Below are 25,905 nucleotides of genomic sequence, written 5' to 3'. Positions count from 1 at the left end.
GAAGCCACAATTACTCTGATACCTAAACCACAGACAGATCCAACAAAGATACAGAACTTCAGAAGAATTTCACTTATGAATATCGATGCAAAAATACTCAATAAAATTCTCGCTAACCGAATCCAAGAACACATCAAAACAATCATCCATCCTGACCAAGTAGGTTTTATTCCAGGGATGCAGGGATGGTTTAATACATGGAATTCCATCAACGTAATCCACTATATAAACAAACTCAAAGACAAAAACCACATGATCATCTCGTTAGATGATGAGAAAGCATTTGACAAAATCCAACACCCATTCATGATAAAAGTATTGGAAAGATCAGGAATTCGAGGCCCATACCTAAACATGATAAAAGCAATCTACAGCAAACCAGTAGCCAACATCAAAGGAAATGGTGAGAAGCTGGAAGGAATCCCACTAAAATCAGGGACTAGACAAGGCTGCCCACTTTCTCCCTACCTATTCAACATAGTACTTGAAGTCCTAGCCAGAGCAATTCAACAACAAAAGGGGATCAAGGGGATACAAATTGGAAAGGAAGAAGTCAAAATATCACTTTTTGCAGATGATATGATAGTATATATAAGTGACCCTAAAAATTCCACCAGAGAACTCCTAAGCCTGATAAATAGCTTCGGTGAAGTAGCTGGATATAAAATTAACTCAAGCAAGTCAATGGCCTTTCTGTACACAAAGGATAAACAGGCAGAGAAGGAAATTAGGGAAACAACACCCTTCTCAATAGTCACAAACAATATAAAATACCTTGGCATGACTCTAACTAAGGAAGTGAAAGATCTGTATGACAAGAACTTCAAGTCCCTGAAGAAAGAAATTAAAGAAGATCTCACAAGATGGAAAAACCTCCCATGCTCATGGATTGGCAGGATCAACATTGTAAAAATGGCTATCTTACCAAAAGCAATCTACAGATTCAATGCAATCCCCATCAAAATTGCAACTCAATTCTTCAACGAATTAGAAAGGGCAATCTGCAAATTCATCTGGAACAACAAAAAACCTAGGATAGCAAAAACTCTTCTCAAGGATAAAAGAACCTCTGGTGGAATCACCATGCTTGACCTAAAGCTGTACTAGAGAGCAATTGTGATAAAAACTGCATGGTACTGGTATAACGACATACAAGTAGACCAATGGAACAGAATTGAAGACCCTGAGATCAACCCACATACCTATGGTCACTTGATCTTTGACAAGGGAGCAAAAACCATCCAGTGGAAAAAAGACAGCATTTTCAACAAATGGTGCTGGCACAACTGGCGGTTATCATGTAGAAGAATGTGAATTGATCCATTCCTATCTCCTTGTACCAAGGTCAAATCTAAGTGGATTAAGGAACTCCACATAAAACCAGAGACACTGAAACTTATAGAGGAGAAAGTAGGGAAAAGCCTCGAAGATATGGGTACAGGGGAAAAATTCCTGAATAGAACAGCAAAGGCTTGTGCTGTAAGATCGAGAATCGATAAATGGGACCTCATAAAGTTGCAAAGCTTCTGCAAGGCAAAAGACACCGTCAATAAGACCAAAAGACCACCAACAGATTGGGTAAGGATCTTTACCTATCCTAAATCAGATAGGGGACTAATATCCAATATATATAAGGAACTCAAGAAGGTGGACTCCAGAAAATCAAATAACCCCGTTAAAAAATGGGGCTCAGAACTGAACAAAGAATTCTCACCTGAGGAATACCGAATGGCAGAGAAGCACCTGAAAAAATGTTCAACATCCTTAATCATCAGGGAAATGCAACTCAAAACAACCCTGAGATTCCACCTCACACCAGTCAGAATGGCTAAGATCAAAAATTCAGGTGACAGCAGGTCAGATGCTGGTGAGGATGTGGAGAAAGAGGAACACTCCTTCATTGTTGGTGGGATTGCAAGCTGGTACAACCATTCTGGAAATCAGTTTGGTGGTTCCTCAGAAAATTGGACATAATACTACCAGAGGATCCAGCAATACCTCTCCTGGGCATATATCCAGAAGATGTTCCAACTGGTAAGAAGGACACATGCTCCACTATGTTCATAGCAGCCTTATTTATAATAGCCAGAAGCTGGAAAGAACCCAGATGCCCCTCAACAGAGGAATGGATACAGAAAATGTGGTACATTTACACAATGGAGTACTACTCAGCTAGTAAAAGGAATGAATTTATGAAATTCCTAGGCAAATGGATGGATCTGGAGGGCATCATCCTGAGTGAGGTAACATATTCACAAAGGAACTCACACAATATGTACTCACTGATAAGTGGATATTAGCCCAAAAACTTAGGATACCCAAGATATAAGATACAATTTGTTAAACGCATGGAACTCAAGAAGAACGAAGACCAAAGTGTGGACACTGTGCCCCTTCTTGGAATTGGGAACAAAACACCCATGGAAAGAGTTACAGAGATAAAGTTTGGAGCTGTGAAGAAAGGATGGACCATCTAAAGCCTGCCATATCCAGGGATCCATCCCATAATCAGCTTCCAAACGCTGACACCATTGCATACATTAGCAAGATTTGGCTGAAAGGACCCAGATATAGCTGTCTCTTGTGAGACAATGCCGGGGCCTAGCAAACACAGAAGTGGATGCTCACAGTCAGCTATTAGATGGATCACAGGGCCCCCAATGGAGGAGCTAGAGAAAGTACCCAAGGAGCTAAAGGGAACTGCAACCCCATAGGTGGATCATTATTATGAACTAACCAGTACCCCAGAGCTCTTGACTCTAGCTGCATTTGTATCAAAAGATGGCCTAGTCGGCCATCACTGGAAAGAGAGGCCCATTGGACTTGCCAACTTTATATGCCCCAGTACAGGGGAATGCCAGGGCCAAGGGGGGGGGTGGTGGGTGGGGGACTGGGGGGGAGTGTATTGGGGACTTTTTGGATAGCATTGGAAATGTAATTGAGGAAAATACCTAATTAAAAAAAAAGAAAAAAAAAGAAATTAGGGAAACAACATGCTTCACAATAGTCACAAATAATATAAAATACCTTGGCGTGACTCTAAGGAAGTGAAAGATCTGTATGATAAGAACTTCAAGTCTCTGAAGAAAGAAATTAAAGAAGATCTCACAAGATGGAAAGATCTCCCATGCTCATGGATTGGCAGGATCAATATAGTAAAAATGGCTATCTTGCCAAAAGCAATCTACAGATTCAATGCAATCCCCATCAAAATTGCAACTCAATTCTTCAACAAATTAGAAAGGGCAATCTGCAAATTCATCTGGAATAACAAAAAACCTAGGATAGCAAAAACTCTTCTCAATGATACAAGAACCTCGGGTGGAATCACCATGCCTGACCTAAAGCTGTACTAGAGAGCAATTGTGATAAAGAACTGCATGGTATTGGTATAGCGACAGACAAGTAGACCAATGGAATAGAATTGAGAACCCAGAAAGAACCCACACACCTATGGTCACTTGATCTTTGACAAGGGAGCTAAAGCCATCCAGTGGAAAAAAAGACAGCATTTTCAATAAATGGTGCTGTCATAACTGGTGGTTATCATGTAGAAGAATGCAAATTGATCCATTCTATCTCCTAGTACTAAGGTCAAATCTAAGTGGATTAAGGAACTTCACATAAAACCAGAGACAATGAAACTTATAGAGGAGAAAGTGGGGAAAAGCCTCGAAGGTATGGGCACAGGGGAAAAATTCCTGAATAGAACAGCAATGGCTTGTGCTGTAAGATTGAGAATCAACAAATGGGACCTCATAAAATTACAAAGCTTTTGTAAGGCAACGCACCGTCACTAAGACAAAAAGGCCACCAACAGATTGGGAAAGGATCTTTACCAATCCTAAATCAGATAGGGGACTAATATCCAATATATATAAGGAACTCAAGAAGGTGGACTCCAGAAAATCAAATAACCCCATTAAAAAATGGGGCTCAGAGCTAATCAAAGAATTCTCACCTGAGGAATACCGAATGGCTGAGAAGCACCTGAAAAAATGTTCAGCATCCTTAATCATCAGGGAAATGCAACTCAAAACAACCCTGAAATTCCACCTCATACAAGTCAGAATGGCTAAGATCAAAAATTCAGGTGACAGCAGGTCAGATGCTGGCGAGGATGTGGAGAAAGAGGAACACTCCTCCATTGTTGGTGGGATTGCAAGCTTGTACAACCACTCTGGAAATCAGTCTAGTGGTTCCTCAGAACATTGGACATAGTACTACCAGAGGATCCAGCAATACCTCTCCTGGCATATATCCAGAAGATGTCCCAACCGGTAAGAAGGACACATGCTCCACTATGTTCATAGCAGCCTTATTTATAATAGCCAGAAGCTGGAAAGAACCCACATGTTCCTCAACAGAGGAATGGATACAGAAAATGTGGTACATTTACACAATGGAGTACTACTCAGCTATTAAAAACAATGAATTTATGAATTTCCTAGGCAAATGGATGGACCTGGAGGGTATCATCCTGAGTGAGGTAACCCAATCACAAAAGAACTTACACAATATGTACTCACTGATAAGTGGATATTAGCCCAGAAACAGAATATCCAAGATACAAGATACAATTTGCAAAACACATGAAACTGAAGAAGAACGAAGTCCAAAGTGTGGACACTTTGCCCCTTAGAATTGGGAACGAAACACCCATGGAAGGAGTTACAGAGACAAAGTTTGGAGCTGAGACAAAAGGATGGACCATCCAGAGACTGCTGCACCTGGGGATCCATCCCATAATCAGCCTCCAAACGCTGACACCATTGCATACACTAGCAAGATTTTGCTGAAAGGACCCAGATATAGCTGTCTCTTGTGAGACTATGCTGGGGGCCCTAGCAAACACAGAAATGGATGCTCACAGTCAGCTGTTGGATGGAACACAGGGCCCCCAATGGAGGAGCTAGAAAAAGTACCCAAGGAGCTGAAGGGGTCTGCAACCCTATAGGTGGAACAACAATATGAACTAACCAGTACCCCCCGGAGCTCTTGTCTCTAGCTGAATATGTATCAGAAGATGGCCTAGTTGGCCATCATTGGGAAGAGAGGCCCCTTGGTCTTGCAAACTTTATATGCCTCAGTACAGGGGAACACCAGGACCAAGAAGTGGGAGTGAGTGGGAAGGGGAGCCGGGGGAGGTTCTGGGGGACTTTTGGAATAGCATTTGAAATGTAAATGAAGAAAATACCTAGAAAAAAAATTAAAAAAAAAATCTAGAACTCTCAGTTCCTCCAGCACCATGTCTTTCTGGACGATGCCATGCTTCCCACCATGATGATAATGGACTGAACCTCTGAAATTGAAAGCCAGCCCCAATTAAATATTGTCCTTTATAAGACTTGCCTTGGTGTTGGTGTCTCTTCATAGCAATGGAGACCCTAACTAAGACACAATCCAAATGTCTATTGATGAGTAAGTTGGAAAATATACTGTGCATACAAACAATGGAATATTAGCCTTATAAAGGCAGGAAATTCTGACATACGTTGCAATGTGTATAAAACTTGAAGACACTGTGCTAAGTGAAATGAGCCAGGTACAGGGTCTTACTTAAGGTTTTATTGCTGTGAAGAGACACCATAACCAAGACAACTGTTATAAAGGAAAACATTTCATTGGAGCTGGCTTATAGTTTCAGAGGTTCAGTCCATTATCATCATGGTGGGAAGCAGGGCAGTGGGCAGGCAGACATGATGGCGGAGAAGCCAAAAGTTTAACATCTTGATCCAAAGGCAGCAGGAGGAGACTAGATGTGTTTCAGACTGGATGTAACTTGAGCATTTAAGACCTCAAAGTCTCACCTCCACAATGACACACTTCCTCTAAGAAGGCCACACCTCCTCCAATAAGGTCAAACATCCTAATAGTACCACTCCCTATAGCCAAATATTCAAACACATGAATCTCTAAGGGCCATACTTATTCAAACCACCACATGTAGCAATACAGATATAAGATGGCCCTATTAATATCTGATACCTTGGATGGTCCCTCTTCTGGAGACTGAAAACAGAAAACTGGTCACTGGGAGCTGAGGGTGGGTGAGGGATGGAGAATCAGGAAGGATTCCTGAAAGAGTATGGAGTTTTGCCTATCAGAAGAAGAACCATGGTCCGGAGACAGATGGTACTGGTGGATGCTCAGCAACGTGAATTCATTTAAGACCACTGATGCTCTCTTAAGGTCAGGACAGTGATACACTTTACTTCATGAATATTTTACCAGGCTAATTCTAATTGTGTTTAGGGGAATATGGCTTTAAAAACAGGAGAATGTGAACTATGGCAGTATATCTCTTTTTGGAGGGCAAAAAAAAAATCATGCATCATTTGCATTATTTTGTACAAAACTTTTCAAGGCTGACTGGTTCATGCTTCATTGACTTAGCTATTAAGCATGTGGTATCATGGTAATTCAGTTTTGTATCCTGTTCTGTCTGGAAGCAAAGTGACCAGACCTAAAAAGAGTTTTTTGTTTGTTTTTTGTTTTTGTTTTTTAACAGTAGTCCAGTAAATCAAAATCTGTTATTCAGATGGAAGGGTCTGTTTTTTCCCCTTTGTATTCCACAATGAATTTTTAAAAAGTCCTAACCCTGAACAAAAACCCAGAACAAAAGTCATTTTTAGCAGGTGTTCTAATTGCACCCATCAAACCTGTCACTCCACTGTGCAGACAGTGGAAAACCAATTAACAACTACAAGCTCAGGTGCTCAGAGTGGTGGAGAGTCAAACAGGATGTCAGTGATGGAGAGACGTGATTCCCAAGCCTGTCTGTGGGAGCTCCTGGGTTTGAGAAGCCTTCCCTCACACTGCCCATGTTTCTCAGACAAGTCCTGCTGCAGAATGTTGCAGCACTGATAACCACTTGCCTTCTTCCCTGATGGGGTCTGAATGAAATGAGGGCCCACTTTCCTCGACCGGAGAGTCTCATGGAGGAGCCTCTGCTTTGGATGTGTCCTTGTTTGTGGAGGTGAGTCCTGATACTGACCGACTGAGTGGGAGAGAGATCACATCGTTGGCCTCATACAGTCCTGCAGGCTCTGTGGAGACTGGAGGCATGCCAACACATGCCAGTACAAGGTAACCTGGATGGGCCTACATGCCTTATGCTGGCTAAGTTTTATGGCAACTTGATGTAGACTAGAGTCATCTCAGAAGAGAGAACTTCAATTGAGAAAATGCCTTCAGAAGATGGGCTATGGGTGCAAAAGTCTGTAGAACGTCTTAACTCGTGATCAATGGGGGAGGGCCCAACCCTTGTGGATGTGCTATCCCTGGGCTGGTGGTCCAGGTGCTGATAGAAAGCAGGCTGAGCAAGCCATGAGGAATAAGCTGGCGCACAACCCTCCTCAGGCAGGGCCTCTGCATCACCTACTGCCTCCAGGTTCCCACACAGTTGGAGTTCCTACCTTGGCATCCCTCAGTGAGCTGTGATTCAGGATCTGTAAGCCAAATAAATGCTTTCCTCCCAGGTTGCTTTTGGTAATGGTGTTTTATCATAGCAATATTAGCCCAAAATAAGACATGGCTGAAATTAACATAAAAAATAAATTGTGTGATACCCTGCTTTAGAGTCAGAGTGATCCTAAGGGTTGGCTGCTAAATACAGTGTGCAAAGCAAACAACAACAACCGACAAACAAAACACCCCACAGATGTTTACAGAATCCGCTGGTATCCAGTTTGGAGGAACTGAAGCTCTCTAACAGTTGAGTGAGGTAGACTATGAGAAATGTGAACTCTAACAGATTTCTGTGTTGGATTGGGCTCTATGGCACTCTTAGCAATCTGCAAGGCTGCTACTCCACCTCCTTGACCTGTTTCATGTCTGCAATGTTTGGTCTTTTCAGTTCTATGCTGCAGAAGGCTCAGTCACACCACCTGCATTTCTTCAAATAGCATGTAGTGTTTAGTATGGAATCTTTTACAAAATTGGTAGTCAATGAGTAATTTTCTAATAAACTCTTGAATATATATGAGGACACACACACACACATATATGCATGCACACACACACACATATGCACACACACACACACATACACACACACGCCAGATAGATAACCTGTGTAAAGTAATTAACATTGCATGAGAAAGTGATTGCTTTACACGGCTGTCTCACCAGCCAGCATGTGCCGAGGGGTTTTCCTAGCTGGGTTTCTTTACCTCCATGGATAGATGGGTGAGGTGGGTCACAAGACCCTCATCTGAGTATTAGCTGTTCTGTACTGCCTGATAATTTAGGTCTGAAAAGACTGAGTGGGGAGGATTCTCCAACAAAGTAGCTACCTAGGAGCCCTCTTCCCTGCTGGACAAAGGATTTCCAGGTGTGGCTGGTTGGGGAAGGAATATTCCATGTTCCAGTAAATAACCTATGCTTGAAAGAAAGCCAAATAAACTCAATGGCTTCCCAGAATGAACTTTAGCAGAATTGGGCCTCAATTTGTGATTGGGACCTTAGGAGGAGGGGTAGCCCTTGTTTATATCTCCCCAGGGAAAGAAATTTGAGTTACAGTGATAGACACTCAACGAATATTCAAGAAAACTGAGATATTAAGAAGATGAAACAATTAGACTTCTGGTTTTCAATGAAATCATAATTAATAAAGGAAGCTAGTCTCATTGGGCAGGCTCCTATAATGTCCTATGTTGGATCTCTAACTGGGAGACCTGTGACTCCAAGTGCTCTTGGAGCTTTGAGGAGCTGAGGACAGAGGGGCTCCTTCTGCCTGGAAGCTGTGTCTGGGAGGGAGAAAGAGAGACCTAGAAATGGCACAGAGATCTAGCAAGCTTCTGCTGTGCCCCAGTGAGAGCCACTCAGCCCACTAATACCACCTGCCATTCGGTTCCTTTGGGTGTCAGTCTCATTCCCAAGCACTGTGTGGATGACAGAAGAGGGTGGGAGGGGAAAGGCCATGATAATGGCTGTCAATGTGGACTTCCAAAGTAGGGAGAGCAGGGTGCCTGTGTGTGTGAGACAGAGTCTCTAATGTAGCCCTGGCTAGCTTGGAATGGACTGAGTAGACCAGGTTGGCCTTGAATTCACAGAAGTGGCCCGCTTGGCTGATACAGTTTCCGATGGAACTCCTGAAGAATTCTACCCGTGTTAGGGATAGAAGAGTTGGTCCCTCAGCCCTCAGTGTCCTGGGCATTGCCATGACACATCTTTCTTATGACATTTTTTATCCCCTTTACACATTTGTAACCTGCTTCAAATTGTAAATACGAAAAACAGGCAGAGTCTCTCCGTTGGTATCAGGAAGACAGCCATGTACAGAGCAATCTAAGTTTAAATAAAACCCCTAAGACACATTTGCCTGCCCCTTCAATTTCCTTCTATTTCCTCTTCTATGAAACATACCACAACTTCTAACCATCACACTTAAAAGTACTGTTCAGTGACATTTTCTTCTCATTACAAACAGAAGACAAACCCAAATATACCTGTCTATGTCAACCAAGCTAGAAACCAATGAACGTTCTTGGAAAGTAAAGGCTACTTTAAGCTTTAGTGTTGGTCATTAAAAAAAAAAAATCAAGTTAGAAATATAACACCAGATTTCGACTCTTCTCCACAAATACTCAAAATCAGTTAATATTCTACTGCACACACGTTTTAGACGTGGGCGAGCCCAGTGGACTGATGTTATGCCATTGTTCAGCCCAGGCCAGAGAAGAGGCAGCTTAGAGAGTTCGCACTTACCGGCTGGTGATGGTCAGGAGGGCGGGAGAGCAGTGATAACCACTCGAAGCCTCCTCAAAGCTTCTCAGGACTGTGTCGATTTTGTAACAAAATCTGCCATGTCTCTCCCAGCCCTTAGGGGGTGATAAACAAGAACCAGAAAGTAAGGATACAGTGTGACTCAGTTAAATGCCCGGAGAGCCCCTCCTTCCCACTTGCTCCATTTTCTTTTCTGACTTGGAGTTTCATTTTCATAGAGCTCTATGTTTGTTCCCTCTGGAAATGCCACCAGTCATAGCCCGGTCCACATTTAATTAAATACTCAGTTTACATTTCAAAAAATATAACCACCTTAAAAACAAACACAACTGAAAATAAAGGTGAAATCCTGCAACAAACAAACAAACAAACAAACAAAGCAATAAAGAGATACTCACGCAAGAGCCACCATCCTTTTTCTTAGGCTCACAGAATTTCTTTCAAATGGATGTGATGTTTGGGTTAAAATAATTATTGACCATCGAGGGAGGATGGTTTGAATCGGTTTGAATTCTGGGTTCCCCACTAAGCTACTTTATTTATAAATAATGGATGTGCTTTAAAAGACACAATCTCTCCGCATCTAGTTTCCTCATCTGTGGGTTGAGGGTAAGAATAACGTGCGTGGCTGTCCCAAGGAGCAAAGGAGAAAAGGCAGGGGAATCCTTGAGTAGGAGAAAACTCGGGGGAGCTGTGAGGCCGGGCCTCTACGTAGTGTGGAGCGTGATGGATGGAGTTTTCAGTTTGATTTCACAAATAGCTGTTTTGGGTTCCTAGGGGCTTAAGTAGAGTTACTAACAGGTTGGTCATCTGGGTCTATACTGAAGTTCTACCTAGTTCTGAGGCACTTTTTCGTTGCTGCTGCCACTGCTGCTGTTTTGAGTCATGGTAGCCCACACCTGTCAAACCTGGTGCCTCCTAAGTTGCCGAGGCTATACTCAAACTTCTGCCACAACGTCCTGCGAGTTGGGATTACAAGAGCCATTGAGTCCAGGTGAAGCAACTGTTTTTTTGTCTTTTATTGCCCATGCTGTGCATGGAACCCAGGGGTCTTTGCACACTTGGCAAGTCCTTTGTAACTGAGCTACATCCCCAGTCCCCAGGACAGTCTTGTTTGGGCCATAATGTTTCCAAGTAGTAACTAGCTCACTAGTGCAGAGACGACACATACACATATGGCTAAGGTGTCCCCCAAATTAAGGGATTGTCCTTTGGAGTAGTAAGAATGTAAGTTTGGGGACTTAGATGAAGGTAAAAATTTGTAGCTCTGTCAGTTAGCAGTGGGAGCAAGGTAGGGCAGGTCTCTTCCTTAAAACCATATAGTGAAGTGGCTATTCATTTATTCTAGCACACCTGACTTCACTTCTGCTCCCTACACCACCAGGTCCCATGACTCTGTCTGTCCGTGTTTGCTTCCTCACCAGTTTAAAGTGCTCATCATTTTGTGCCCTGTCAGTGAACACCACCAGCTTTTGATCAGACACAAGATGGTTTCTAGGATATTTCTTGGAAAAGGAATTAGTTCTGTGGTTAATTGCAGAACACTTTAGAAATTGGCTAATTCAGCTAAAACAACACCCCAGGAAGCAAGCCAACTCACTGCTCCGTTTTCCTCCTGTCTGTTCTGGGGCCAGACTCAGCCCCTCAGGTACCACTGGGCTGTCCTTGGAAGGACAGGAGGAAGAGTGACTTATGTTTGACTTTTCTGACAAAATATTTCTTATTTAATAGTAATTTTTTGGCTAATAAGATAGAAGCATTGCTCACACAGCCCAACACCCCAAAATTACTCATCAGGAAATAAAAATTACTGTTTTGCTTTTGAGGTAATCAATGTTTTTGGTTTTGTTTTTGTATTTTTAAATTGTTGCTGTTTTGTTTTTTAGACAGGGTTTTATTATGTAGCCAGGCTGGCCTGGAACTTGCTATAGAGTTCAGGCTGGTCTCAAATTCATGATCTTCAACAGCTTCTTGAGTTGTAGTACATGCCTGGCTTCTGGACTCATTCCATAAATTAATTATACATGTGACAATTACTTAGCAAGTTTTATTGAAACAATGAGCTAAAACAAAACAAAACAAAACAAAACATTAGGAAGTGATAGCCCTAATCTGATACAAAATAAAACCAATGGGAAATTTCCCATAAAACTAAAGAATTATCTCTGGACATGGAAATCTCTGGATGTGGAATCTACTGTAAAGACTGGTGACGCATGCTTGGGAAAGGAAGCAGAAAAGAGTTCAAAGGGCACAGCAGTCTTTTGGGCTGTGCTCCCGCAACCCTGCTGGCTTGCCTTGGAAGGCACAGAAAAGGTAGATTTTAGGTCTGTGCTCAGCTGGAACTCACTCAGGACTGGCAGTCCTTAGATGGAATGTCTGGTGGTGTGTGGGCTATGGCACAAGTATCATCCAGCCGGAGTATGCAGGGTCACTCATGTGTGTGCACATTGATTAATGAGGAAAGTGCAGCCCCTGATGAAATGGATCACTCCTTAGTTGGATTGCCAATGGGTGGATTAGGAAACGAAGGGGGGGGGGAGGAGATACAGAATTCTAAGAGACTAAAACTGACAGTATAAAATTTTCCTGCAAAATAGTAAATGCATTAAAGAAATTTGAAACATTGTGGCTTTTAGATTTAAAGCTAAAGTGATATATTTTATCTAAAGTATGTGAAAATACCTTGCCAGTTACACCAAACATAGCCTTAGCCTCCGTTTCCCCGGGAAACATACTTTCTGAGCACATTGCTGTATTCATGCCAACATTTAAGAACGAGAAGGGTATAAAGAGAGGCAGGATCCTGGCATCAGAACCTCGAACTCTGCCCCTGAAGAGTGCATTCACACTCCCAGGCGCCCTACTTGAGAACTGTGAGAACCACATAGGAGATGGGGCATCACGTGATCACCGTTTTTATCGAGGGGATGATGGGTTCGTTTACAACTTTATCTTTGTAAAAACAAAAAAAGTAGTTTGCGGTCAAAGAGCACAGTAGAACATGTCCCTCTGAGGGCTGACAAGCATTCTGACACCTCGACAGGAAATCTGACTCGGAAGGGGGAAGTCTCACTCAGAAGCGAGGCTGCTTTTACACCACGGTGGGCACATTTCTATAGTCCCGGCGCCCCATGGTGAGCACCCCATGGCAGTGCTCGCAGTACTCACCGCTGGACATCCGGACTCCTCATCAGCAGGGACTTGCCCTGCTTTCTTACAAATATAAAAGAGTCTTTCTTTACAATCTTTCACTTTCCAGCGTCCGTCCTAAAGGGAAAAGTGTCATAGGATGAATGAGTGAACTCTGGACTTTGCTCAGTCATGAGCCGAGCTCTGAATAGCAAGTGTTCCCAGTGGGTGGTGTTCCAGAACCCTGCACGGTCACACAACAGCCTGGTAGCTGCTTCCTGCCTGAGGCAGTCTGCTCGTGGTCCAGACCTGGGTGGACCCCAGTGAGATCCAGAGCTGGGTGGTCCCGAGTGAGGAAGGGATTTGGTTGGTGCTGGGAATCCCCAGAAACTGCCATGACTCGTCCTCAGGGTTAAAATTCATGTTCAACTCCAACGTCCTTCCTCACTAAGCTTCCTCTTTAATTAATCAAATATTTTTATTTTTTTGAGAGTAGGTCTTAACTATGCAGTTTCAGGCTGACCTAGAACTCAGCACACAGCCTAGATTTGCTCCAGCCCAGCAATCTTCCTGCCTTGGCTTCCTAAGTGCTAGGGCTAGGATTACAGACATGCCTGGGCCCAGCGTTCTTCTCTCCTTTCCTGTCCCCTCCCCTCCTTCCTCCCTCCCTCCCTCCCTCCCTCCCTCCCTCCCTCCCTCCCTCCCTCCCTCCCTCCCTCCTTCCTTTTCCTTCCTTCCTTCCTTCCTTCCTTCCTTCCTTCCTTCCTTCCTTCCTTCCTTCCTTCCTTTCTTCTCCTCCTCCTTCCTCTCTCTCTCTCTCTCTTTCTTTTTCTCTCTCTTATTGGTGTATATATGGTGAATGCATATGTTCATGTGTATGCAGATATGTATATGTTAGGGGGTTGGGTGTGTATGCACGCATGTAAACTAGAAGTTGACATTGCATGGCATTCTCAATTGCTTTTCTCCTTATTTTTTTGAACCATGGCCTCTCATTGAACCTGAGCTGATCATTTGGCTAGGCTGGCTTGTCAGTGAGCTCTAGGGAACTGCCTGCCTCCTTCCTCCCCACTGCTGGGGTTACAGACCCGACACCATGCCTATGTCTTTACAAGTATGCTAGGGATTTGAACTCAGGCACTCACGCTTGCTGAGAAAGTACTTTATAGTCATGGAGGCGTCTCCCCAGCCCCAGCTTCCTCTTCATATACAGACCCCTTTAGGTCTTCTCTTACGTCTGCCCAAATCAGTGGTTCTCAACCTATGTCATGAGCCCTTTGTGTGGTCATTTATAAGCTGTCCTATATATCATATATTTACATCATATTTTATATCAGTAGCCAAATGACAGTTATGTAGTAGCAACAAAAATAATTTTATGTTTGGGAGTCACCTCGACATGAGGGACTATATTAAAGGGTCACAGCACTGGGAAGGTTGAGAACCACTGGTCTAAAGCTTTTCTCTGATCCTTTACTGATAATAATAAAGTAGTGAACAGACCAAAATAGTGTCTTCCCAGACGACCTGGAAATCCTAACACAAAACAGATTATTAGGTGAAAACTACTCAGTTCAAATTTCAGGCAATGCTTTGGTGTTCAGAATTTTAGGGGGATATATGGAGTCCTTTGACTGCCTTCAGGGAAATACTATGTCAGGACCAACATCGTCACCAGTAAGAGAAGTGCCAGGCCTCTCCATGGAACCTGCCAGAAAATGATTTCCTGCTATAGGACAGTGTCAGACACACTGCAGGTGCTTGGTATCTGTTGGGAGGAAGTGTGACTGAGCTCTCACCTTCAAATTTAGGTGTGAGGTAGATTTATGTAAAGTTAGTAATCATAATTATTCATATAATAATAATTATTATATTCATACTGAGAATTGTTTGATGGAAGTAAATGTTAATTTCAATGTTCCATCTGCTTACTGTTTAAGGAGTTTATAAGCTGCAAAAAAGAGGAGGTGCTGCAAATATCTCAGAGCACGATTGCTCTGACCATGCAACCATACTGTCTAGTTAGGGTTACTAGCGCTATGATGAAACACTATGGGCAAAAGCAGTTTGAGGAGGGAAGGGCTTATTCAGCTTACACTTCCGTATGTATCACTGTTCATCCTCAAGGAAGTCAGGACAGGAACTCAACGGGCAGGAACCTGGAGGCAGGAGCTGATGCAGAGGCCATGGGGTTGATGCTTACTGGCTTGTTCCCCATACTTGTGCAGCCTGCTTTTTTATAGAACCCAGGGTCACCAGTCCAGGGATGGTACCTCCCACAATGGTCCTTCTCCATCAATCACTAATTAAGAAAATGCCCAACAGCCTGATCTTACAGAGGCATTTACTCAATTGAAGTTCCCTCATCTCAGACAATTCCAGCTGTGTCAAGTTGACAAAAAACAAAACAAAACAAAACAAAACAAAACAAAACAAAAAACCAGAAACAAACCAAAAAATAGGCAGCACAAATATCAACATTTGTCCTCATTTTCTTAAAATTAATCCCTATTCAGGAATTAGAGAGCACAATTAAAATAAGCCAGACCTAAAGACCATAAGGACAACTACCCCATGTTTCTCTCTTATGTGGAACCTAGGTTTTACACACACACACACACACACACACACACTCACTCACATATACACTCACACTCACACACACATTCACATACACTCATACACATTCACACATTCACATACACTCACACACATTCACACATTCACACACTTACATTCTCACACACATTCACACACACTCTCACACCCTCACATTCTCACACACTCATACACTCACACTCACACACACATTCACATACACTCATACACATTCACACATTCACATACACTCACACACATTCACACATTCACACACTTACATTCTCACACACATTCACACACACTCTCACACCCTCACATTCTCACACACTCATACACTCACACTCACACACATGTACTCACACTCGTACATACATATATTCACACTCACACTCTCACAGACATTCACACACATGCTCACATGCACTCACACTCTCCCACACTCACAAGATGAGGACTCCTGGAGGAAAGAGAGAGGACTAGTGTCAGGAAGAAGGAGACGACAGGGTAATGAGGTCTGACATGGTCAAAGCACGTGACATGCTTGAACAAAAAGTCACGATGAACCCATGAATGTGTACAGAGAATATACACTAATTAAAACAATCCCTATCCAAATGTTAGCTTTCCCTCTATAAATATGGTAAATGAAATAGTCACACCAGACAATAGGAAATGAGGTCATCTTAATTATCTCAGAACCCCTGACTCAAACACCATCAACTCCCGAAAATGTGCTAGGTTTCAGCAGAGCTGCATCCATGACAGACATCTAAAGAGGTTGCTGCTGCTTCCTTCCCAAATGCCACTCAGACCCACACTGGTAGCATGTATAATTAGGAGTGCACATGTTTCTGCAAGTCTCAAAAGATACAGAAGTGAAAGGTGTCAGAAAAATAAGCGCTTTGAAATTTTCATGTTTGGTTGCTACAATTATTTTGTCAAGCTACCTAAGTAGCATTTAATGAGCTCTTTCTTGGGGGGGGGGGGACTTGACACCACATCCTGTGGCTAGAAAGAATGAGGACACTCATCAAGTCCTGGAGTCTTCTTAAACTCAGCCAGTGCTCCCCACAGCTGTTTGAGCAAAGAGAGGCTATTTGTTCAAAATGTTTAATAAACTATTCTGATGGTTCAGACTAAAGCTATTTCTGCAAATCTGACATCTTGGATAAAGGGGAGATGGGAACACAAGAGTGTGCATAATGCTAAGGTCGCTAGCTCCATTCTGGTCACGTGAGAGTGAGATTTGGCATTGATCCATAGTCTTCCAAGAGGTGTTTATAAGCTACGGGAGCTTTAAAACTATCACTCTCCAGTGTAACCTTCCAGCCTTCCTCCTCCCCATCTCTCCAGCAGGATGGTCTACCCCACCACTGTCTACCAAAGTGGTGTTCATTCAAGTAAAAAACAAACAAACAAAATTTGTTTCTGGCCCTCCACATACAATTTAGTTAGCAATGAATCTTGTTATTTGAGATACCTTGAATCTTTTTTCTTCTCAGCATAGTAACTACACTAGGTCAACCATGGAATAGCCTTCAAATGGTTTCTCAGTTTCTGTTCTGTCCAATACATTCGGTACGTTATGACCAAAGTTATTTTCAAGTCAGGTTTTTCCACTGGGTCCTTGAAACACTCTGATGGCCTATATACCTTGGTATATAAGTCTGTATTTTTTTTTTAACTCCCCTTGTCCCATATCCTATCACCTCCTTACTAATGGTCACATGTCTGGCTATTGAAGATGACAGATCTTCACCAACCTTCAGACCAATGTGTGCCTGTGTGGTTTTAGGGGAGGAAGCACCAACAATCTCTCTAGGGCTTTGCCTACCTTTGTGTTTTTCTTAGAATGATTTTCCTCTGTTGTGTAAGGGTTTTTGCTTCTTTGAAGTCCTAACTTAAACACCAGCTGTTCAGAGAGGTTTCCCACCCCTGTCCTGTCTGCAGCTCCCACTCTGATCCCAGCTTTGTCTTTCTTTCCTCAGAGTTATCATCTGCATAGTAACAAGCATGGAAGCCCCGCGAAGTGTAGGAACTGCCTCTCTTGGTCTCGACCACGACCCAACTCCCTAGTATAGGTGGGTCTCAGTATCAGTGCCACAAAACTGACCACTGATCAAATGAATCAACTTACAGATTGCTCGGCTGAGACACACAGTTGTCTTCTGTTTGGAAGAATTCGAGGCTCCAGAGGGTACCAGTTAGTGAAGATGACAGAGGAGCCACTGGACCACTCAAAGGAGACTGGGATTTTATTGCTACTCAAACCAATCCACGTTTCTGATGCATTTTCTGTAAGAAATACATAGAGATTATAAGATATCGTTTGCTTCTTTTTATGACACATGCAGGTTATTAGTAAGCTATACTCACTCACATGTGATTCTTTTTGTTTGTGATAAACCTTGTTTGGGACTCACTACGGAGTACTTGCCCAGTCCTCTCCCCTCCCCTAATATCCAGGTTTGCTCAATATAGGTCTTCTAAGGAAGGCGGAATGTGAGCTAAACCAAAAGCAAGCACTGGCCGGAGCAAGTCAGAGTTCTGCGACTCCAGAATGTGGGCTCCTCCTGTGCGAAAAGTGACCTGAAATATCTAGTTTTGCTTTTGCATAGAGAAAAGGAAAGTTAAGAGGCTAATTGGATTTTGGAAAAGGGAATATTAAAACCACTACCACCATCACCACTACCACCACCACCACCACCACCACCCAAACTCTTTTAACATGGTATAACTTGTGTGTTTTTTCTCCTCTCCCTCCTCCTCAGCCCCTCTCAATAAAACAAGCAGAAGCTCCCCACGGCTTACACAGAACAGCGGGGTTGCCAGAGACACAAACAAAACCTCAGAGCCCCATGGATGCTATGAGAAGCAGTAGGCAGCAGAGAGGCTTCAAGTGTCCTTGTTTATACAGGGGACACTGCAGGATTCTTTTAATCCCAAATGCAAAGGATTAGGGGAAATGACCTAGAAGTATTTGTGTTTGCGAAAACATTGCAAAGGTCACCAGCTAGAGCGTAGGGATTTTTTTGTTAAACATTGGAAAATGAAGGTATAATTTCAAGGAATTTTTTTTGGGGAAGACACCATGTTTAATGTATGACATGGGTAGGGGTGGGGGTGGGGCAGCTTGCTCTGAAGAAAGGAAGAGGGAAGGCTCAGGAGCCTGGAACCTCGGGTATGACACACAGCCTGAAAACCACTGAGCCAAATGAAGTCAAATTATTTACCTAAGACATTACCTTTAGGGGAGCAGAGCACATGGCTGTCCAGCAGCCATAGGCTGACTTATGGGTTTAGGGTTCAGATAGAAGTTCTAAGGAATGGCTTTATGACTTCTACCCCTTGAGATTCTTTTTCATTTATTTATTTTTTTTAATTTTGAGAATTTAATGTGAGTATTATGTTTACATTGTTTCTACCCCCTTCTCTCTCCATCCATTCAGTGTTCCACTGTACCCACTCTCAAATTCACTATATATATGTATATGATGTATATGTATATGTGTATGATCTACTGAGTCCACTTAGTGTTGCTTGTATGTACGTGTGTTTAGGGCTGACCATTTGGGACTGAATCACCTCTCATCCCTGAAGAAAACTGATCCTTCATCTCTCTGTAGCCATTGATTGGCTACAGCTCTTCATCTAGGACCCTGTGAGATTTCCCCTATCTATGTTGTCATCAACTGGTGTTGTCATTACACAGATCTTGTTTAGTCAGCTATACTGTTAAGATTTCCGGGTGCTACTTCCCTATCATAGCTAGAAGCAGCATCTCACAGCAGACATCCTGGTTCTCTGGCTCTCAGAATCTTTCTGTTCCTTCTTCCATAATTTTTCCGAAGCCTTAGGTATATGGGTTGGGTTGTATAGGTTGGGCCAAAAAAGAATACATATCTATTTGACAAATGTAAATATGTTACATAGCTTCTGAATATATGACTTTAAAAAATCCAGTGAATTGTGTTTCTGTGTATTTTTCAGAAACTTTGACTATATGTATAAGTATATATTCCATATATTAGTGTATACATCATATATACACACCATAAATTATCACTTTAAAATAATTTAACTTGTTTTCAACTCTAATTAAAAAGTAGCTACTTATCCTATTTCATAGGCCTCGAGGCAAAGTCTTTAGTACTCACCATCCCTAAGGAGGCTTACAAGAAACTCCACCTCTGCCAATGAAGCTACATCCATCAACACGCTGTCATTAGATTGGCAAGAGTGCAGAGCCCCAAGCCAGCTCATTTTGTCTTTCTTAAGTTTGTAGCATTTACGATTGAAGGGAGTCCAGTCGGGATCACAGTGAGTGGCATGGTATTTCCAGGAGTCCTTTTCTTTATAAATCAACACAAAGAACAGCATTTGCACAATTACATCCAGTGCTACCCAGCATCCTTTATATAGTCATGAGTATGATTACTTTTAGTAAGTAAAACACAGAATTGGTTCCTAGCACCCACATAGTGGCTTACAACCACCTGTCACTCTAGTTCCAGAGGATCTGGAGCCCTTTTTTGGGCTACATAAGCACTGGGCACACACAGTACACATACATATATAAATAAATGCATAGAAACATACACATTTATACAAACAGAGAGAGAGAGAGAGAGAGAGAGGGAGGGAGGGAGGGGAGAGAAGAGGGAGAGAAAGGGGGAGAGGGGAGGGGGAGGGGGAGAGAGAGACTGTTACTGGTCTACCTATTTAAAAATGATTTCATATTATCAAAAGGCTGTTATGAAACATAATTTAAATGGTATTCCAAGGATTTTATACAGGGTAGGTATCCTTATTCTGGAGCTAAAAGAGCCTAAAATTCTGTTCACTTCCTCTAGAGCACAGATGATGAAGTTTCATCTTATCATTCTCCTGGGGTCACTGTGGTATCTGTGATGTCATGCTGGAGGGGTGTACAAAGCTCCCCCCTTGAGTTTCACCAGACTTTCTTCAGAAGAGCTAAGAATAGCAGCTAGGATGCTAAAGCGGCCCCTTTTAGTATGAGCAAATGGAAAGGCAGTGAGGATAGCAGGAAAGAAAGCCTTTGATCCCTTCCCCACCTCCAAGCCCCAGAGCACAGAGACTCCTCTTAGGGGAGGAAGACCAAATTAAGTGTAGTCTTACATTTGAGACCCAGCACCAGGGCTCCCCTGGTGAAATCCAGTGCTAAGCAGAGCCCTGCAACTCCCACCATAAAGCTATTAACTGTAGGCTGAGTCTTGCATTTGTTCAGGAAGCTGACTGTAGCAAAACTGGCCTTCAGGAGGCAAGGCAGAGGTCAGGATGCCATCTGCTAGAGAGCAGAGGGAAGGCTAGCATAGAGCTTCCTATTGCAGCACAGACTGGTGGCCATAGCTATGACTTAGGTCGATTCTTGATGACTGTGTAGTAATGGGCAGAACCCTTCAGTGTCTGACAGTGAGTGATGCATTTGGGTGTACCTGGCTCATGGGGGCAGACTTCTCTCTCTAGATACTCTCTTAGTTCCTTTTGAACAAGATACCAACTACACTGGGTAAAAGCTGACTTGGATTACTGCCTAATAAGAGTGACAAGGTACCAATACCAAGCTCTTAGTCAATTGGACTTGAGCATTATCTGGTGACAAATGGCCCAGAGAAAACAGGCATCCAGAATAGTATTTCTAGAAGGATTGGCATGAACAAAACTAGATTAGGAAAGGCAAGATAAACAGTCCTTTAGTGGCTAGACACTGCTGCATGACAATAAGTATTGGAAGTTTTCAGGAAGCCATGCCTGCGTCTGGTAGTCAAAAGAACGTTCAAGAAGTGGACTAGCTAGTGATCAGTCTGGGAGAGCTCCCATAAAAATTAAAACAGCTGCTTGATAGAAGCACATTAGATTTAAAAAAAATACACAAGGCATATATTAGCAGACTTAAGGGAAGAGAGAGACTCCAATACAGTAGTAGTTGGCAATTTGCACCTCATATTTAGTGATATACAGACTGTCCATACGATAAGCCAACCACACAACGGCAAAATCAAACTGCAACCCTGGCCAAATGCCCCTAGAGACATCTACAGAACATCCCAGCAGCTGCCTAATTCACAATTTCCCTCATCAGCATAAATTATTCTCCATGACAGATAATGTTCCTGGTCACAAGACAAGCGTTGACAAATCGACAAAAACTGAAATCACATCAACTACTTTTTTTTTCCCCTACACAATGCAATAAAACTAGAATTCAAAAATGAGAAAGAGGAAGCTATCCTTATTCATGGAAATTAAATGACTTGTTTTCGAACAGGCAATAAATCAAAGAAGAAGAAGAAATTTTAAAAATTCTTTTGAAACAGGTGCATGTAGAGATTCAACATGCCAAGCTATATAGGCTCAAGCAAACTCAGCATTAGTGGGGAGGCGTATAGGAATCCTCTGCTTACCTATGGAAGGTAGACAGTGTCACCCGTTCCCTTGCTGCACCTCAAGGGGTTTGTGATCAAAACAAGAACAAACCAAGGGAAAGAATAATAAAGACCAGAGTAGGAATAAATGATATGGAGGTGACAAATTACAAAAGGTCACTGAAATTAGCTACTGGAATTCTCCAAATACAATAGACAAACCCTTAGCCTGACTAAAAAAGAAAAAGTTCAGGTAAAACCAGAGATGGAAAGGAAGACATTGTCACTTTGGGGTATGTACTGGCTATTTTTGTGTCAACTTGACACAGCTGGAGTTATCACAGAGAAAGGAGCTTCAGTTGAGGAAATGCCTCCATGAGATCCAACTGTAAGGCATTTTCTCAATTAGTGATCAAGGGGGAAAGGCCCCTTGTGGGTGGGACCATCCCTGGGCTGGTAGTCTTGGGTTCTATAAGAGAGTAGGCTGAGCAAGCCAGGGGAGGCAAGCCAGTAAAGAACATCCCTCCATGGCCTCTGCATCAGCTCCTGCTCCCTGACCTGTTTGAGTTCCAGTCCTGACTTCCTTTGGTGATGAATAGCAGCATGGAAGTGTAAGCCGAATAAACCCTTTCCTCCCCAACTTGCTTCTTGGTCATGATGTTTGTGCAGGAATAGAAACCCTGACTAAGACAAATTGGTACCAGCAGAATGGGGTATTCCTGTGACAACCTGACCATGTTTTGGGGAGGACTGTGGAAGGACTTTGGAACTTTGGGCTTGAAGATCCATTCGTTGTTAAGAGCTCTGTCAGATGTTGTGTAGGAGCTTGGAAGATAATGCTGAGAACAGTGCAGAAGATGGAGGCCTGTTTTGTGAAATTTCAGAGGGAAAATTAAAGACTCTTTTCAGGGCCATTGCTGTTTTTATTGTGAAGATTTTGTAGTTCTGGTTAGCTGGGGCTGAAGAATCAGCTGTGATTAACAAGATACCAGAACTACTAAAGCAAAAACTTTGCATTACTGGGACTATTGATGCTGGTTAGCTGGAGCTAAGAAATTAGCGGTGATTAAGAAGAGACCAGCATCGTTGAGGTGACATCTTCTGGGAAGTGTTTTCTGAAAGCACAAAGAGGCTGTGTTCCAGAGATAGGCAAGGTTGTACTCCTTCTGCAGTGGGACTTGGTAATGTGTAAGGGTCACCCAGGTGGTACTGGTTTTGAAGGAATGAAGGGGTCATGCAGAGCAGCTCAGGCTCGGCACTGTGAGAGGCCTTGGAAGGCCATTGGTGAAGGTGCAGCCTCAGTTGTAATTGAAGGCCCAGGACTAAAGGGGTCATGCAGTGTTTTGGAGATGCCAGTACCATGAGATGACCACCAAGAGCAGCAGCAGCAGTGGAGTGCAGGCATCTGGAGCCCAGAGGATGACGTGTGTGATACAAAGGGCATGGCTGGAGAAGTGACCCAAGCCCTTGGAGGAGCCCAGAAGATCGTGAGTTGGATCCCAGACGTTGGACGGTTGGAGATTGATTTTTGCTTTGATTGTGACTGTGCCCTGATATTTTCCCTCTTGAAGGAAGAAACTGTTTTAGTGGAGCCCACAGTTAAGAGACTTTTAATTGTAAAAAGACTTTGGATTTTAAAAGAGATCGATATTTTGAAGAGATTGAAATTTTAAGAATATGTAAAGACTGTGGGACTTTTAAAGTTATTTAGATCTTGGGGATGAATAAGAATGTAAGGGTTGAGGCTTACTAGTGATGTGTTTGTGTGTCAAGTTGACAAGGGGTCAATTGTACTGGCTATTTTTGTGTCAACTTGACACAGCTGGAGTTATCACAGAGAAAGGAGCTTCAGTTGAGGAAATGCCTCCATGAGATCCAACTGTAAGGCATTTTCTCAATTAGTGATCAAGGGGGAAAGGCCCCTTGTGGGTGGGACCATCCCTGGGCTGGTAGTCTTGGGTTCTATAAGAGAGTAGGCTGAGCAAGCCAGGGGAGGCAAGCCAGTAAAGAACATCCCTCCATGGCCTCTGCATCAGCTCCTGCTCCCTGACCTGTTTGAGTTCCAGTCCTGACTTCCTTTGGTGATGAATAGCAGCATGGAAGTGTAAGCCGAATAAACCCTTTCCTCCCCAACTTGCTTCTTGGTCATGATGTTTGTGCAGGAATAGAAACCCTGACTAAGACAGGGTAACATGGTAGACCAAAAGCTACCCCTGTAAAAGCTGCAGTTTGACAGCTCTGAGCTCTGAAGCCACCATCTATCTGTAAGTCACTGGGGTAGAGACTGAGAATTCTGAAGTCCAGAAGGTGTGTGTGATACCCACCACACCGTCCCTCCAGGAGGCTCACTAACACTGTGGTGGTTTGAATGAGAATGGGCCCCATAGAATTTATGCTTGGTCCCCAGTTGGTAGAACTGTTTGGGAAGAATGAGGAGGTGTGGCTTTGTTGGAGAACGTGTTTCATTGGGGGTAGGCTCTGAAGTTTCAAAGCCTCCTATTATTCTTAGCGTGCCCTCTCTGCTTCCTATTTATATAGGTCAAGAACTCTCAGCTGTCCTTGCCACCATATCTTTGCATTGCTATCATAGGCTCTAACCCAGTGACTGCAAGCCTAATTAAATGCTTTGTTATATAAATTGCCTTGGTCATGGTATTTTGTCACAGGGTGGAAAAGGAACTAAGACATTACTCAAAAAGTAATATGAAAGGATGGGTTTTCTGCCTGCGCTCATCCTAATGCTATGGTACCTTCCCACACACTCCATTGCATTTGGGGACAACCATCAGGTAAAAGATTAGCCATCCCAGGGGATATCACCAAGAGTCTGGGGAGGCTGAGAACATTTATCCAAGTCATAGAATGCAAAGGTAAGCATGGACAGCAGAGGCCACTGGTATTGCAGAGAAGGCAAACCCCCACTATGAAGACAACTGGGCAGACATTAACACTTGTCCAATCCAGCTTTAGCAACAACAAAACCAACAGGACAGTAAAGAGGTTTTTCAGGTTCAGCCATGAACTCCTCCATGTTTGTAGCTGGCAGTGGCCAGTTTCTGGGGAGCCTGAAAGAAGTGGCCCTGTTGCTCCTCTTTTTCCCTCTGGGATTTTAGTATTGTCCCTTCTGAACTTCCCCTATACTTTTATGCTTTCATTTTTAATTTCCCTTCATAGACTCATCAAATCTTGTTCTTGAAAGTTTTTCTATTTTGGGTGATATTTTTTATACCCCCTCCCTGTTTCCTCCCTCTACCCTATTCAGAAGTATTATGAAATGTTATTATTGGTGGTGGTGTTAAATATAGGGCCTCATGTAGTCTAGGCTGGCCTGGGGCTCCTGCCAAGGATGACCTGAAGCTCTGATCCTCCTGCTTCTACCTTCTGGTGTATGTGGTACTTAGGGTTGAACCAAGAAACCCTTTATTGCTTTTTAAAAAAAAATGCTCCCTAATATAAAGTGAACAGAGCAAAGCTGGAAGCTTTCTCCTTGAGTTCTGTTACAAGGGTGCCCACTTTCACTACTTCTGTCTAGTAGTTCCCGAAGTGCTCACTAAAGCAATCAAGCAAAAGAACGAAAAGCATTCAAATCAGAAAAGAGGGTTCCAAATTGTCATTGTATGTAGAGGCCATCATCTTATTATATATGCAGAGACACCACCAACCCCACAGAAAACAGTTAGAAATATAACTGAATTCTATATAACACATCAAAAGTAAGGACTATTTGGTCTGGCTTGGTAGCTCAAACCTTTAATCCCAGCACTCTAGTCTCTGTGAGTTCAAGCCCAGACTGGTTTACAAAGTGAGGATAAAGTAAGGTCCAGGAGAGCCAGGGCTGTTACACAGACAAACCCTGTCATGAACAACACAACAACAACAACAACAACAACAGTCAAGACTGTTGCTATATGCTAACGGTGAATTATCTAATAAAGAAATAAAACCTGTTTACAATAACTGGAAAAATAGGATAAGAAAAAAATTCCTAGGAATAAATTTAACCAATGAGTTGAAAAACCTCTGTTATGAAGTTTATAAAACAGTGAAAAAATTAAGG

General features: G+C 42.9%; 1 protein-coding gene across 1 annotated transcript in view; it reads right to left on the bottom strand.

The window, feature by feature from the left end:
* The window catches only part of Pla2r1 (phospholipase A2 receptor 1), a 144,433-nt gene that overhangs the window by 68,932 nt on the left and 49,596 nt on the right, over nt 1-25,905 (bottom strand). Inside the window, exons 7-10 of the mRNA XM_021186203.3 lie at nt 19,620-19,814; nt 17,600-17,757; nt 12,901-12,999; nt 9,712-9,824 (exon numbers count right to left, since the gene is read on the bottom strand). Coding sequence (XP_021041862.1) covers nt 9,712-9,824; nt 12,901-12,999; nt 17,600-17,757; nt 19,620-19,814 — 565 coding nt within the window. The remainder of the gene's footprint in view (nt 1-9,711; nt 9,825-12,900; nt 13,000-17,599; nt 17,758-19,619; nt 19,815-25,905) is intronic.

This window comes from Mus caroli, unplaced genomic scaffold (genome assembly GCF_978045245.1).
Source record: "Mus caroli unplaced genomic scaffold, Mus_caroli_1 scaffold_2, whole genome shotgun sequence".
Lineage (NCBI taxonomy): Eukaryota > Metazoa > Chordata > Mammalia > Rodentia > Muridae > Mus > Mus caroli.
Note: the sequence above shows the minus strand (reverse complement) of the source record. Positions and strands in the feature narration are given on the sequence as shown.